Here is a 17,112-nt window from a genome sequence, read left to right as displayed (position 1 = left end):
CTGGCCATATGTATGTCTTCCTTTGAGAAATATCTACTTAGGTCTTCTGCCCATTATATGATGGGGTTGTTCATTTTTTTGTTGTTGAACTGCATGAGCTGTTTGTATATTTTGGAGATTAATCCCTTGTCAGTCACTTCATTTACAAATATTTTCTGTCATTCTGTGGATTGTCTTTTCATTTTGTTTATGGTTTCCTTTGCTGTGCAAAAAGCTTTTCAGTTTAATTAGGTCCCATTTGTTTATTTTTGTTTTTATTTTCATTACTCTAGGAAGTGGATCAAAAAATGTCTTGCTGTGATTTATGTCATAGACACTTTTTCTTTTCTTCTTCTGGAACCCCTATAATTCTAATGTTGATGTGTTTAATTTTGTCCCAGAGATCTCTCAACCTGTCCTCATTTCTTCTCATTCTTTTTTCTTTATTCTGCTCCTCAGCTATTCCCACCATTTTATGTGCCAACTGACTTATTCTTTTCTTCTGCTTAAGTTATTCTGCTATTGATTCCTGCTAGTATGTTTTCATATTTGTTATTGTATTGTTCATCTGTTTATTTGTTCTGCAAGTCTCCCAGCTCTTTGTTAAGCATTTCTTTTGCCTCCACTGTCTTTCTGTGATCTTGTGTCACCTGTACTCTCATTACTCTGCGTTGTTATTCATTTAGATTGCCTATCTCCACTTGATTGTTCTTCCGGTTTTTTATCTTGTTCCTTCATCTAGAACATACTTCTCTGCTATTTTATTTTGTGTAACTTCCTGTGTTTGTGGTTTCCTTTACTCAGGCAGCAGGATCATAGTTCCTCTTGCTTCAGGTGTCTTCTGCCCCTTGGTGGGTGAGGTTGGTCCAGGGGCTAGTGCAGGCTTCCTGGTGGGAGGGACTCGTGCCTACCCCTTGGTGGGTAGAGCTAGGTCTTGTCTGTTTAGTGGGCAGAACCATGTCAAGGGGTGTGTTTAGAGGTGGCTGTGAGCTCAGTACAACTTTAACAGCCTGTCTGCTGATGATTGGAGCTGTGTTCTCCCCCATTGCTGGTGGTTTGGCTTGAGGCATCCCAGCACTGGACCCTACAGGCTGTTGGGTGGGGCAAGGTCTTGGTGCCAAAATGACTACCCCTGGGAGAGCTCACGTTGATCAGGATTCTCTGGGCCTTCACTCCCAGTGTCCTTGCCCCCATAGCGAGCCACAGTTGACCCCCACAACCCCAGGAGAGCCTCCAGCACCCACAGGTAGACGTAGCCCAGGCTTCTGTGGAGCCACTGCTTCGTACTGGGTCCCAGTGCATGTGAAATCTCGTCCCTCTAAGAGTGGAGTCTCTGTCGCCCCCAGTCCTGTGGAGTTCCTGCACAGGAGGAGGTCCTCCTGGCCCGCAAAACAGAACTCGGTGCTCTGGGGGCTCCTGCTCCTGATGTCGGACCCTCAGACTGGAGTGGTTGATGTGGGGCTCAGAGCTCTCACTCCCGTGGGAGAAGCTCTGCTGTATAATTATTTTCCAGTTGTGGGTCACCTTCCCAGTGGATGTGGGGTTTGGCGATGGGGGTGTGCGGGTGCAGTGGCCTAGGCCCGCTCCCGGTAGGGTGGGGGCAGCCGTCGGCCCCTGCTCAGAGTCTCCCAGTGGCCCGTGCACCCCGGGACAGCAGGGCCGTGACTGGCGCCTGCTCTGGTTGCTTAGTGATGGTGGCAGTGTGCACACTCGCAGGACAGCAGGGGCAGCAATCGGCCCCTGCTCCCGTGTCTCCCATTCTTTGTTCTCTTACGCAGAATGGCCTTGGCTATTCTCGGAATGTTACTGTTCCAGATTAAATTTTGATATCATTGTCAGGCTCCACAAAAACTGTTGGTTTTGCCTTCATTTCTTGAATGAAGGTTAGCTTTTAAAGCTTAATGCCTCAAAAAGGAGGATGAAGGGGAGCAGAACATGCCATCACCAAAGATGCCTCTTTAGCAAAGGGATTATTTTGACCAGGTTATTTTCAGGAAAAGCTCTAAAAATCTAGTAGAAATTACTCATTTGCAGGAGACCTTTACATTTATGACATAAACTTTTATTTGTAAGGGTGTGTCTCCTAATCTGTACCAGAAAGAGAAAGATGACTCTAAATCACAGGAAACTCTTATCAATGGAGAAGATACCCAGCTCAAATCTGCATAATAACGTTACCCCATTTACTAGGTTTTTCCTGGTAACTTCTCACAACTAGCCTTCTCCCAACATTCTTCTGGTGTCTTTAGCTGAAAAAGGTATTTAAGGTGATGGCTTGGGCCATTGATGGAGTTACTCAGTTTTCCAGGGTGTCTCATGTGTAAATAGGAGGTATATATGTTATTTGTTTTCTATTTGTTTTTCTCCTGTTAATCTGTCTTTTATTATAGGGGTGGGGTCTCAACTAAGAACCTAGAATGGTGGGGGGGTAATCTTTCTTCCCCACTTGACAGTTGGGTGACCCATGATGGGACCTGCTGAAACACTGTACTTCCTTCGGAGCCTGAAGATGGGAACCTGGAAAACTGGCAGAAGCCAGCAAAGGGTAAGAATTCTTACAGAAGTAATCTCTCTCAGATCTCTGTCTATAAGGCTCAGTTGAGAGAGGAAGAGGAACTTGCACCTTATTCTTTCCTTTCCAGATTTAGATTTATAGAAGAAAATGTTCATGTGAATTAGTTCCTTGAGTATGAAGACTCTGGTAGAGATTTTGTTATAAGTACTCTTCTTTTCTGTTGATCCCTTTCCCTTCCAGAGATGGTCACTGACTTACATTGTCTGTCCTTTGTGTCATTTTTCATGAGGAGGGGAACCGTAGTCAAGACAAGGTTTTCCTTTCATCTTGTTCTTTGTCTCGAGAGCTTGGCTTTTCAACTGGTAGGAAAACTGCCTCTAGTCATCACCAGCTGGAAGATGCTAGCATCGACGTGTACCTGGCAGCCACACAGTAGGATGGAGATTTGAAACACACAGTGACAGGTAGCGTTCCCACTGTGCCAGCTCTCAGGAGAATTTGTCTGAAGGGGCCCCAGTCCACAAGGGGCCAACCTTTGTTTGCATGTCAACCTTTGTTGTCTTGTTAGTGGTAGAAAAGTCCCATTCCACTAGTGTCTGCCTGGTATTACAGATTAGCAGATTTGTGACAAAGAGCGTCTTTAATTTCTTAGGGCTAACTCTGGGGGTGAACTTTCTAGATCTTATGATCTTTTGCATCCCCTTAGGGCACACCTCTTGTACCCACAGTTAAGCCATAAAAAGGTTTATTGATTTGAGTTGCTGTTGAGATTAATATAATACCACTGAAGATCCTACTCATCAATGGCCAGATGATGGATCTTTTGAATTGGAAAAACTTTTGTATTTGAAAAAAATTTTAGGGAGCTCTTACTCTAAAGAATTGTCTTATTGGTACCTATGGGAAGATCAAGTTGAAAAGTAGACACAAAGGAATATTGTGTCTAGCCTTTGTGCTTAGATGCTCAGTTGTGTCCAGTTTTTTGTGACCCCCATGGACTGTAGCCTGCCAGTCACCTCTGTCCATAGGGATTCTCCAGGCAGGAACACTGGAGTGGGTTGCCATGCCCTCTTCCAGGGGATCTTCCCAACCCAGGGATCAAACCCAGGTTTCTCACATTGCAGACAGATTCTTTACCAACTGAGCCACCAGTCAAGGGTTTAGTGCAATTTGTCTTTGTAAAGTCTGTATAAAGCATTCAATACAGAGGCCTCTGAATTCGCGTCTTGAGTGTACAATCCAACTTTGAACAACTTTTGCTTCTATCAACCCCTGAACACTGACCTTTAACAAGATACACAAAGCCCCTTTTGCCTACACTTTCAGAAGTTCCTACCAGATTTAGAAAAGAGTTAGGATCAATGGCCATTCACAACCTCACAAGGACCTTTTTAAACTTTTTTTTTTTTAAGAATATTTTATTTGGCTGTGCCAGGTCTTAGTTGCTGCGTGTGGGATCTTTGTGGTGGTATGTGGGGTCTAGTTCCCTGACCAGGGATCAAATCCAGACCCTCTACATTGGGAGCAGAGTCTTAACTGCTACACCACCAAGGAGGACCCACAGGACCTTGATTGGATGTTCAAAGGTATTCTTCTCATCTGTAATTATACTGCAGTTATCAGACAAGCCAGACAGTCCCCTAGTAGATGGACCTCCCAACTGCACCCCAAGGAAATGACCAGAATGTCTCCCAAGCTGTCCTGCAGATGATCAAGAAATGGATCAGCTGGAGGTCAGTGTTTAGGGGTTGATAGAAGCAAAAGCTGTTCAAAGTTGGATTGTACACTCAAGGAGTGCATTCAGAGGCCTCTGTATTGAATGCTTTATACAGACTTTCCCAAAGACAAATTGCACTAAACCCTAAAGCTCCAGGACATAGGAGTCTTTTTATTTCCTTCTTAGTTGGAATGGAAAGCTTCTCCTTGGCAAAAAGGGAATGATTGTAAACAGAAAAATGATACTTCAGTAAATAACATACTCTTATGGGTATAAAGTTCTAGTCCTATTAATTGTCTGTTTCCTTTTTTACCTATAAAGTAAACGGGATCCTGAATTATTCTACTTTCCTCAGATAATCTGGCTACATCTCTTCAAACTGTTTCCAGTTTTCTTCCACTCTTTTGACTTGGAATCAAAGCCAAATTGTTATGACATTCCTAGAAATCTAATGTGCTTAGATGCTCAGTTGTGTCCAAGACTTTGCCACCCAATGGACTGTAGCCTCTGTCCATGGGATTCCCCCTGCAAGATACTAGAGTGGGGTGCCATTTCCTCCTCCAGAGGATCTTCACAACCCAAGGATCAAACCTAAGTCTCTTATATCTCCTGCATTGGCAGGCAGATTCATTACCACTAGTACCACCTGGGAAGCCAGGTAAGAAATCTGATATGTCCTTATATATTAATAGTATCATCATTTGTAATTCTAGTTTTCTTAAAATATATGTCATAGAAATAACCATATTTCTTTGCCAACTGACAAAGGCTCATCAGTTTTTTTAATCATGACTCTTTTTAAGTCTTTTGTCATTTATGAAAGTTATTGTTTTGCTTTTACAAAAGTATTTCCCAAAGTCCTGCAAACTGGATGTTAAGTGGATTGATACAGACTTCAGAGAAACAGCCCAAATGGCTCATGTTTAGATCATCTTTGTGCCTGATGCTCTGTGGGCCACTCAGGGAGTTTACCTGAACATCTGATGACATCAGAGGCATTCAAACTTGGAAGATGCTTCAGCTCCAACATCTAGAAATCTGATCAGGGGCCTTCAGGACTCAGACTGAGTTTATAGTTTGCCCCAACCACTAACTTCTGTTTTTCTTTTGTTTCCATAGACATGCTTGTTGATAAGTACCTAATTGCTCACACCATTTAAGGCTAACTTCGGGACCCCACCTGCAACACTAGCTCCTGAAATGAGACAGCTGTTCAACTGAACTGACCTACTTTCAAGACTAAGAGGTTGGTTCAATGAAATAATAGTCTATCAACTTAGCTTCTGGACTATAAAACTTCACTGAACTTTTAAAGACAGGACTGAAGGGGAACAGAGTATGTGACCCAAATGTACACCTCTTTAGTATAAGAATTACTTAGAGCTGATTTTTTAAACTAGTTAATTTATTTATTTTAGGTCCTTTCCCATATAGGTCATTACAGAGTAGTGAGCAGAGTTCCCTGTGCTCTCTGGCAGGTTCTTATTAGCTCTCTATTTTATATAGTGTGTAGGTGTCAATCCCACTCTCTAAGTTCATCCCCCTCCTCGGCAACCGTTAAGTTTGTTTTCTACAAATACAAAAGTATTTCCCAAAGTCCTGCGAACTAAATGTTAAGTGGATTGCTATAAACTTCAGAGAAACAGCCCAAACGGCTCATGTTTAGATCATCTTTGTGCCTGATGCTCTGTGGGCCACTCAGGGAGTTTACCTGAACATCTGATGACATCAGAGGCATTCAAACTTGGAAGATGCCTCAGCTCCAACATCTAGACATCTATGACTCTATTTCTGTTCTGTAAATAAGTTCATTTATACCGTTTTTTTAGATTTCACATATAAGTGATGACATACACTTGTCCTCCTCTGACCTCACTCAGTACGATAATCTCTAGGTCGATCTATGTTGCTGCGCGTGGCGCTGCTCTGTTCATTTCCGTAGCTGAGTGGTATTCCAGTGTATGTGTGTGCCGCAGCTCCTTCACCCGTTCAGCTGTTGATGGACATTTAGGGCGCTTCTGTGTCTTGGCTATGGTAGATGGTGCTGCTGTGAACATTGGGATGCATATTATCTTCACGTTATGGTTTTCTTGGATATATGCTCAGGAGTAGGATTGCTGGATCTTATGGTAGTTCTGTTTTTAGTTTTCTGAGGAACCTCTGTTCTGTTCTCCATAGTAGCTGCACTGATTTACATTCCCACCAACTGTGTTTGAGGGTTCCCTCTTCTCCACATCCTCTCCAGCATTTATTGTTTGTAGATTTTTTGATGATGGCCCTTGTGACCGGTGTGAAGAAGTACCTCATGATAGTTCTGATTTGCATTTCTCTACTAATTAGTGATGTTGAGCATATTTTCATGTGCTTTTGGTGATTTTAAGAAACAAGAGACACAGGAAAAGCTCTGAAAATCTAGTAGAAGTTACCCTTTTGTAAGGGAAATATACATTTATTTTAAGGAACTCTCCATTTTAAATGTGTCTCCTCCTCTGTTCCTAGAAGGGTGATTCTAAATGACAAATTATCAAAGTAGAAGGTGCCCATCTTAATTCAGCTAAACAACCTCACCCTTTTTTATTGTGCTTTACCTATTAACCTCCCATAAATGACCTTCTCTTCTCCTCCATCTTTCTTGCATCTTCAGCTGAAGAAAGTATTTAAGGTGATGGCTTGAGTCATTTTAGTAGAGTTAAACTCAGTTTTCCAGGATATCTCCCATGTATACAGGAGGATACATGGTGTTAGGCTTACATTATTTTATTATTAGAGGGGTGAGGTCTCAGCCAAGAACCTGGAAGGGTGGAAGGAAAATTATTTTACCTCCCCGATAGGGACATTTAGGAAGTTTCTGAGTTATTAAAATCACAGCATTTTTCTTTTTAGGAGCAGAACTATCAGTCAACCATGAGCTCAAAGAAACATAATCCAGTGCTAATGGCAAAATGGTATATTCTTAGCCTCCTCAGAAAGGCACGACATACATGGTTCAAACAGCAAATCTGTGGTAGCCTTCAGAACTCTGGCAGAGGGTACAGTACATTTGTTAAACAATTTGGGCTGTTAGCTGTTTCATAAGTTTATAAGGCCTGGTCATCTCCATTAGAATATATACATGTGTGTAAGTTTTCACCACACATTTTTCACCAGTACAGCATAATACTATCCAGAGTCCATAGTAATCAAACTATGGCAAAACTAAATTAGAGGTACTGATACAATCATTAATTTGACTTAGAAAGTTAACACAAAGAAAAACAAACTTAAAAAAAAAAACTTTGGTTGCATGTTGAATACTTCAGCATGAAGAGAGAAAAACAGTTACAATATTTAATTTTTAAAAAAGGTTACCTAACCAATACTAGAGGTCTCAAAGCAGGATCTATAAATTGACAGGCTCCTCTGTTATGTGATTTTTCTAATGGCACACACACTTCAATTAAAAAAAAAAAAACCATAAATCACAGTGGCTTTTTAGAATTCTGTAGAATACCAAATTCAAAAATTATACAAAAAACCTTACAGCTTAAAGTTAAGAAAAGAAATGTAAAAGCAAGACTTTGAAGACATTTTGCTGAATTCAAACATCTTACAAGCTCCATCACCCATCCCCGTGGCTGCATGATGGACTTGGCGCCACCTAGTGGGCTGAGCTGGGTGATGTCAGAGCACTTGCAAATAAATCCGGTTTTCTGGCCCGGGTGAGGGGGGTGCCCAGCAGCTTTTACACCAGGTTGAATTCCCTCAGGTTTAGTTGTAGAATTGTGTCTTTCACAGCAGCAAACACAAAGCGGATATTCTCTGTGTCTGTAGCACATGTGAAGTGGGAATAGATGACTTTCTCTTTGTCGGGATTCTGATCTTGATAAAGCTTCAGGATAAAGTCTCTGGCAGCTTTGACATCTTGCTTTGGTCCTGTCATGAGGGCAGTCAGAATCAAAAAGAAAGATACCAACTCACCACCAGGTCCTCTCAAAAGTCATATTCAGTGTACTCTTCTTGTTCTTACTAGGAATCCTTCTTTGAGCCATCTTATTTCTAGAGGCTTTTTTACTTGGGGCATTATTTTTGTTATGAACTTGCAGAAGGGTATTTTAAGTGTCCACTGGTATCTAAAAATCATACTTGAAAGAGATTTGTTGAAAAATAGTGACCTAATTTAATTTTCTGATTTGGACCATTTTTGAAGAGGTAATTACTCTTTAAAAATCTACTGATTTTATTTGGCTGCACCAGGTCTTAGTTGCAGCATGCGGGATCTAGTTCCCGCTCCACTGTGAGTGCAGAGGCTTAGCCACCGGGCCACCAGGGAAGTCCCTGAAGAGGTGGTTCTTAAGTGAAGTAGAGGAGGGAACAGAGAGAATATGGGGAGCGGAGCGCCCAAGTCTGATTGTGAAGCCTGAGAGCTGTATGCTACATTGTCCGTGTGGTTAATAAAAGGAAAAGGGGGAGCGTTTAAACACCACTTGTCTAAATATCAGTATCAAACTTGGTAATGTTTCTGTACCAGAATTAATTAGCGACAGGGTCTAAACTCTCCCTCTGCCTTGGAGAGGTCATAAAGATAACGTCCGTGTCCGCCCTGTCTGGTGAAGGGGCTGCCACATTTCGGCACTAGAAGTGCTGAGATGAGTCAGGCACAGTCTCTGCCCTCAGGGTCTGCTGGGACAAGACAGCTGGAGGCAGAGAGGGCCACACAAGCCCAGGCCCCCAGGGGAGCTTGTGGGGGCGTACCTACTGTGGAAGGAGGTGGGGTGAGGATCAGAAGGCCTTCCCAAAGGAGGAGGTGCCTGATTGGGGTCTCAGAGAACAAAGCAGAATTAGCAAGGGAGTTGGCAGCACATCCCAGGCAAGAGGAGAGGCGTGTGCAGAGGTGCTGAGGTGCAAACACGCTGATTTGACTGGGGCTTCCATTCAGAAGTGAGGGATGGTAAGAAAGTCTGTTAGAGGCAGATCAAGGAGGCCCAGATAAGCTATGCTGAGAGCTCTGAACTGGTGCCAGGGAGGTCAGGGCCACAGGATGGACACTTACTTACCAGTGTATTCTGGAAAATAGCTAATTAGATGAGAGTACATGATTTTCTCTTCCAAAAGATCCTTCTTGTTTAAGAACAGAATCACTGATGAGTTCAGAAACCAGGGGTAGGTGATGATAGTTTTAAATAAGGCTTTACTCTCTTCCATGCGGTTCTAAATGAAAAACAAAAGATTTAGGATAAACTAGGAAGAAAAACAGTGCTTTGGAAATAGCATGCCGAATCACCGCTTCCATCCATTTGTCCTCTTACCCAGCTGTCGTCTCCAGGTCGCTGGCCTTACTCTGGCTGGGGAGGGAGTGGCAGGTGGTTCCTGCTTCTATTTCCCTCATCCTCACCCTCCCATTAATCACCCTCTTCTGGAACTCCTCTCACGCAAATTCTTCTCTGGCCCCCAAACACATAAGGATATAGGAAAGGCTTTTGTGTAACTTGGAAAAGGAAGGTTGAAACCCAGAATTGACACACGTTTTCTCTGTGTAACTACTGGGATTACCAGGTGGGGGCTGAGATGCTCTTTCACTGGGTGTGGGCTTCCAGACTGGGCCTCAGGAGTCCAGTGACAATGAGAGGAAGGAAGGCTCTTCTGGGAGGGCCACCGGCCTCAGGGACGCTGGTGGAGAAGAGCTGATGCTACCGAGCACCTGCCCTGCACTATGTCTGACAGGCGTGTAACAGCCGATGCTCTCCCAGGCAACAGGTCCCCATTTATGGGCGAGCATACTGTTCACAAAGATGCAGATGCTTTCCCTGGACTCTACAGTAGCACAATCCAGGGGAAGCTATGTAGACAGTAATAATTTCTGAACATTAGACACTGGCAAGAAAATATTAAATGAAAGTAGATAGGGCGTGTATAAATCTCTGGTGATAATAATCTAGCATTCCGCCCTCTCCCAAGTATTTCTAAGAAGAAAGAAACACTTTCCTTCCTTCCTTTAGACTGGGAAACATGGCCCTCCTGCTAGAGAGGGACACCACCTAAATTTCTGCTCCTGTGACTCCCAATGCCTGGGCCCGTTCTCCCACTCAGTAATTTTTGGGGATCAGTTCCAGACTCTGTCCCCAAAAAGGTAAGGTCTCACTTGTTTTTAAAGCTTCTTTAGCATTAATTATGATGTTATCAGTAATGAGCTCCAAGGAACTACAACATATGAAAAAAACCATTCCTATACACCATAGTGAGTGGAGGTAAGACATATCTCCAGCCAGGATAGAAAAGTCTGGAGTGGCAACCACTTCATTTTCCCCCAGATACCTAGGATTTTTCAGAGAGGAGAAACTAATTTCTAAGTATATCAGGCTAAGGTACTCATCCCTGGTGTACCTGACTAATCTTCCCTGAAAAACATTCTAAGTAATTCCTGAGACAAATTTGGAGCTAATTTTTCATATTGATAACTCAATGCCTTTGCTTTAAAAAAAAAAAAACACAACTCTCCACTGGGAGAGCTGGGTGGCAGCCAAGATTTCTATTCTTCTTTGCACAATGACACTAGCAAATGGGCTAATCCACCACTAATTAGCTAATGTAACTGTGCTCCTCAGAGAAAAGTCTGCTTTCAAAAAATACAAGATAGAATTTGTTCATAATTATTGCCTAATCCTGGACAGAATTCTTTATTGATTTCCTTTCATTCCCTGCAGGCAAGAGGTATCTCTAAAAGGTCAAGCGGTCTGGTGCATAAGGTAGGGGAAAAGATGGTGATTATCACACAGAAAATAGCCCTAACCTCACAAAGAAGGGCCGGGATGGTTCTCTTCACTTTCCTGGCAGATCCAGTTAATGGAATTTAACCAGCCAGTGCCATGGAGGCTCTGCAGAGGGCACCGAATGCCTGACTGGGGTGGATCAGTGGCAGTTGCCCTGAGCAAGTCCTTTCCAGGGGAAGTGAAGGTCAGATGCTGCCCCCGGACAGCTCCAAGCATCGGGTACCACTTCCCTGGCCAGCTTAGCTCAGGACCTAATTTGAGAGCACCATGGAGGTTGGGAAGCCTGTCCTTAGGTAAGTCTATTAGAAATAGTGTTGTTCAACTTTGGTTGTATATGCTCATCCCCGGGGGCCTTAGTGAAGGTAACCCCCAACTCTAAACCAGGAAATAAGAATCTCAACAATAGGGTCCTAAAGATGTTTTTAAATTGAAAAAAAAAACCCTCCCACTATGCAGCCAAGGCCGAGACCCATGTTTCTGAGTGGCTCTGCCCTTCATGAAGACTAGATGTCCAAGGTCTGGCCATACATAGTTGTTCTTTAAGGTCCCCTGGGAATTTCAGTGTCCATCTAAGTGTGAGAGTCAGGATTCTAGGTCAGTGATTCTCAGATTACCTAGGATCTTCTTGAGGATCCTGCTTTATTTGGCCTGGGGTGATTCGGAAGGTGTGCATTCCTAACAAGCACCCAGGTGATGCCAGGACTGCCAACCCACAGACTACACTTCCAGAAGTGAGGCAACTTAACCTAAGGGATAGGGCCTAATGCCAGAGTGGGCTGGCTTCTTGCAAACTGCAGAAATAAGTTTCTGTTTCCACAGCTAACCAGACTCCCCACCCAGCATACCTCATTGTCACACTCAGCCAGGACCTGGTCATATTCACTCAGAGCAACCAAAAAAATAATGGAGGTGACACTCTCAAAGCAGTGAATCCATTTCCGTCTTTCAGATCGCTGGCCACCAACATCCACCATCCTGTTTAACAGAATAAACATAGGACTCTCTGGGGGGAAGCACATGGAAATCAGCACTCTTTAGGGTCCTCAATAATTGTTAAGAATAGAGAGAGATCCTTAGATTAAAATGCTTGAGCACCGCTGCTTTAGGCAATGAGGAACCATATGATGTTTCCTAGCAAAGGAGGCAACAGAATGTAAGTGAAGTTCCTGAAGATGCATGCAGAGGTCACTCAGATAGAGCTTCTTGAGGATACTGGTTAGGGAGCTGCTGCAGTAGTCCAGGCATCACTTGGGTGGTGCCCAAACCATCCCAGAGTGCCGGGATACCAGACACAAAAGGGCAGGCAGGCTTCTGACTACTCGCCACCTATTTCCTGGCCCCCTCCAGCTAATCCAGATATTCTTTGGCATTAGCTGGATGCTCCCCCTTCCCTAGAAAACCTGTAAGTGCCCTCTGTTTGATGTGGAGACCCAAAGCCTTCGCCTGTGTCTTTGGGCAACTTCAGGGTGTCACAGCCCAAGGGTCAGTCACAAGCTCAAGTGTTCCAGGGCTCAGGCAGTTTACAGAAATGAGTCTGGGGACCTCTCTCACTTAAGGCATACACTTAAGGCATGCTGTGCTGGGCCCATCTAGAGGGAGGTTTTGGAAGGGTTAAGCAGAGATTGATTCTGAAAAGTCTCAAATAAATTTGTGTACACACAGGACATGTGCTCACAGAGATGCCGAGTATCCGGGGGCTAGACTGCACTTGTGCTGTCTCCAGACAGCCATGTGTACCAAGTACTAGGGGGAACGCGGGAATGAACGGATATAAAAGTGCTTGGAAATTTGCAATGATAAACCTTGGAGCTGAGAATAGAAAGGAAGAGGAATATTCGACTTCAGGGAAAAGACCCCAGTATTGCCCATCTGTGGGTTACAGAAATACACATCTCTGTGAGTGTGTTACACACGAGAAGCGTTCCAGACATCAGTAGGGGATCTCTTCTTCTCTAAGGGGAATAGAAAGGTGTGTTTGTATCCACTGTACAACTTGAGACCAACCACAATTCTAATACCCTGTGATGGCGAAGGCCATTATTGCCCTAAGAGATATAAGCCCTTTTAGCAATAACACATCGAAGAACCCATTTGTGGACTTCCAAGCCTGGAGAGACAGACTCTTAATGGACCATGTCAAGGAGACAGACTTACCGAAAGATGATGTTTTCCAGGTCAAAGGGATACTCAATGATGCCAGTGGTGGGCACTCGGACGCGAAGCACATCCTGCTGCGTTGGCACGAATGTTGGCATGGCGATCCGGTCAATGTCCGTCAGGTAACTGATGTTAGAGACCAAGATGCTGAGAAGGGGGAAGTGCCCCACCCAGAAAGTCACCCGAGCTCCCAGCCACACCCACTCAGGTTCGTGGACTCATCAGTGACTTTCCTGAGCAGCAGCCCTCCAGCCCTCCTAAAACTGTGGAGAGAGTGTGGATCAGAGGCTTTGGTGATCCTGCTGAGACTCAGTCTGCGGCTCTGTCTCTCCTCCCGGCTCCCAGCTCCATCGCTCTGCTGGGGAGGGAGCCGGCCAGGCCACAGGGGCCACAGACGGCGCCTGGCTCCCTGACATTTCATCTGTTCTCCTCTCACAGGCCCTCCTCCAAGACACTGTAGAACGTAGATGCTGTGCTTGGACACTTTACTTTGCTCAGTGAATTAGAGTTAAGGAAAATATAAAAGCATAAATCAGGCCAATGGGAAGTCCTCTCAAAAAGTTCCTTGTTACATTGGGAAATTGCACATCTCCTCAAATAACCCAAAACTTGGCTTGGATTATTTTGGGCCATATATTACAGCCCAGGCTTAAAACAAGTCTCTTTTTCTGTGTTAAAACAAGAACACGCTTCTTTTTAAATGTTAAGGCCTTTGAAAAAGGCACTTTTGAGTAACTAACTGAGGCCCTGGCCAGTGGCAGTGCTGACTTGGAGCCCCCTGCACACGGAGGTGGCCCCCCATAGGCGGAGCTCCCCTAGGTGTGCCGGGGCTGAACAGGTGAACCTCCAGGGCACACCCCCAAACACGGCCCCGGGGCTTGTCGCTGTGGACTTCTGGCGCTTCAGTTTATGCCTGTCAGCTTCCTCGGTGGCTCAGATGGTAAACAATCTGCCTGCAATGCGGGAGACCCAGGTTCAATCCCTGGGTCGGGAAGATCCCCTGGAGAAGGGAATGGCAACCCACTCCAGTATTCTTGCCTGGAGAATCCCATGGACAGAGGAGCCTGCTGGGCTACCGTCTGTGAGGTCGCAAAGACTCGGACACGACTGAGCGAATCTCTGTGTCACCCCACCAGAGTGTGTGTGCCTTCAGGGCAGAAAGTACCAATTGTCCCTGTAGCCCTTTCCTCAGTGCCTGGCACAGAGCAGACACGCATCACATTTTTGTGAAGTGAAAACCTCTCCAAAGAGGCAGACGGTGGCAGCAGACAGATGATCGCCACTGACCGGACCACGGAAGCCTCGGGTCTCACCTGTTCCCGGTTTATGAGTCCCCTTTTCTCTGCACAGCCCTGTCCGCCCCTCTAGTCACTCTCCACACTCTTCTCCGTGCACTTGCCCCAGTTGCCAGGCCCGACTGAATTCTGCAGCAGGCCTAGTGGGTCTTTTTCAAGCTGATCTGTATCAAGAGCCCTAGCCATTCCCAGGGCCTTCCCGGAAGCCAGTGACACAGGCTGGACCAGGAGGACTCAGGGATGCCCTGGCTCCCAGCTGTCAGAGGCTGTCTGCCCTCCCACTGGGGACTCTGCCCTGCTGTCTTTGTGCTGATCTAACGACTTCCTGGGTTTCTTTTCATTCCTGTTCCTGCTTTGCTGCCGTGTTGTACTAACCTCGATTCATGTCATTCAGCACTCGGCCTGGGACAACCACCAGAGGAAGGCCAGTGAAATTAAGGAGGTAAGATTCTGGGTTCCTTTCCTGCCCCCTGGCTTGTCAGGATGGGTGAATTACCCACACCACTTTGGAGGGTGATGGCAGCACCTAAAGGGAAGGGGATGGGTCTAGGGAAAGAATTCCAGGGCCCTCAGAGGGTGGAAATGACCCAGAGTAAGAGGGAAGGAGCAGAGCCGCAAAAGCAGGAATCCCCACCCCTTCAAAGAAGGACCATGATCCAGCTATTTGCCTAGTGATCTGGGCAGAGGCTTTGTCTTGGGGAATTGTTAAAATCAAATTCTGTGATCTCTGTGGGATAGTTTGCATGCAGAACTATTTATTTCTTTTTACCCTAATAGATTACTGATTACTGCTTCACAAGGAGTTATTGAACAAAGAGCTCCCAAACTGAGCTTTCTTCGTGACCATCTTGTCCACTTGAGGGCAGCACCAGATCAGCCAGTGAAGGGTGTACCGGGCTGTTGGGTCTGAACTCTTGACTTTAGGGCAATTAGACCTGCTCTTTGCTGGTCAGAAAACCGGAAGGCAGAGGGATATGGAGAGGGGGGAACAGAGAAACCAGAAGCAGGTGTAGCCCTGGTTTAAATCATCTAACTTCAGCACCCCAAATGAGATCGGTCTTACCAAGGAAAGCCCACAATTGACTTAGCCTCTCAGTGAAAAGGAAGGTATGGGCAAGGAGAGCTATCTGGGGGGCTCCTTAGGGGGACTCAATTTAGGAGGTGGGAAGTGAGGCATCAAAATGGAGAGGGAGGCTGTGTTGCGCTGAGTGCCTGCATTTTAGCAGGTAGCTCATTTCTCCCTGGTAAGAAGCTCCTTTGAAGTGTGGCCACAGCCCGGGGCTCTGTACTCACTACTTGGCAGAGTCTGACAGCTGGTACTCCCGCCTCCGATCGTAGCACTCCTGGATTCCAGGATCCCGCCACAGCTGCTTGATGGCCTCCACCTGGTCCCCGGAGAGCGTGGACACCTTGTCTACTTCCACCCCTCTGATCAGCTGGGCATTCTCCTGCTCAGAGGGGGAAGACCTTTCATCAGGCAAAGGCAAGGAAACCATCATGTTGGTGACGCAGGGACAAGACTTGCCCTTGTCTGTGGATCAGGGAAGATGTCCCCTAGATGCGGGGTGTGGTGGGTGCCCTTCAGAAGAGCTCCTCACAGCCAAGTCACTCAGTTGCAGCCCCACGGCCTTTGGTCCCAGCAGTACCTGGGGGTCAGCGTCACCAGTGTTCAGCACCCAACTGTGCGTGGAGCAACACTGGAATGATTGATCATCATTGTACTGACCAACATTACTCCCTCATTAGCATGCAACTCGTCTGAATACTTGCGCAGCCCATAGAACAATTTAAAAATAACAGTATTGTTAGTGGCATACCAAGGGCAGGGTAAGCGGGTCCACCCCAGTGCAGGAAAGAAGCAGTGTCATCATCTTCAGAGAATTCAAAAGTCATATCCCAGCCGTTAATCATGAGTCTGCTTTCTCTTTCCTTCATTTTTTAAATATGTTTTAATTGACCTTATTTTTTAGAGTAGTTTCAAGTTCACAGCAAAACTGAGAGGAAAGTACAGAGTTCTCATGCTTCTTATTATCATGCATCACTAACAAAACTCTTTCCTACGCGGTGGACCACACTTACTGTGCCCCTGACCCCATGCCACTGGCTGCTCTAATACTCCTACTTTATTATTACAGTGAGTGTTAATATCATTATTGCTGTGATTACTGTTACTACAGCAGTTATCACTTACTACACTCACTGTGTACCCAGGGCTCTGCATGTATCATAACATCTGATCAACAGAAAGCAAGCAAGAGGCCAGAAATTTTTCCACACCTTAGTAAATTAAAGTGATAAGATTGACCTGCATCCACAGCACATCTCTGCTTTGGCCTGAGAGATTCAGCATCCCATCCTTGGCTGCAAGTTGCAGCAAATGAGAGTCCTGCTGTGGGAGACAGGAGCCCGCCCTCTTCACTGGATTTCAGGGCAATTACATCATGCAGAGCGGGCAATTCACTGGCAGCTGGGAGTCAGCAAAACATCCTTTGGCAGCTGTGGTCTCTTTAAGTATATACTAACCCCTTGAAAAGTCACTCTTTTCTTGCATTTTTTATCAGGAAGCCCAACAGAAGGCTAGAGGAAAGGAAGAACTTATGGATTCACTTGACTTGGAAAAACCCAGAACCATGATTAAATCAACATGGCTTTCCCCTCCATCCATCAAGAGTGAATATAATCTTCTCCCAGACTGTGGTATCC

At 45.3% G+C, this 17,112-nt stretch overlaps 1 protein-coding gene across 1 annotated transcript in view; it reads right to left on the bottom strand.

Moving 5' to 3' along the window:
• Nucleotides 1-7,143: 7,143 nt before the first annotated feature.
• GNA14 (G protein subunit alpha 14) overlaps nt 7,144-17,112 on the bottom strand; it is a 180,378-nt gene continuing 170,409 nt past the window's right edge. The window contains exons 3-7 of the mRNA XM_070480320.1: nt 15,703-15,857; nt 13,112-13,240; nt 11,803-11,932; nt 9,245-9,398; nt 7,144-8,123 (exon numbers count right to left, since the gene is read on the bottom strand). Of these exons, the coding sequence (XP_070336421.1) occupies nt 7,933-8,123; nt 9,245-9,398; nt 11,803-11,932; nt 13,112-13,240; nt 15,703-15,857 (759 nt within the window). The 3' untranslated portion in view covers nt 7,144-7,932. The remainder of the gene's footprint in view (nt 8,124-9,244; nt 9,399-11,802; nt 11,933-13,111; nt 13,241-15,702; nt 15,858-17,112) is intronic.

Source organism: Odocoileus virginianus, chromosome 18, assembly GCF_023699985.2.
Source record: "Odocoileus virginianus isolate 20LAN1187 ecotype Illinois chromosome 18, Ovbor_1.2, whole genome shotgun sequence".
Lineage (NCBI taxonomy): Eukaryota > Metazoa > Chordata > Mammalia > Artiodactyla > Cervidae > Odocoileus > Odocoileus virginianus.
The sequence above is the reverse complement of the archived record's forward strand: the minus strand, read 5'-3'. Positions and strand labels throughout refer to the sequence as shown.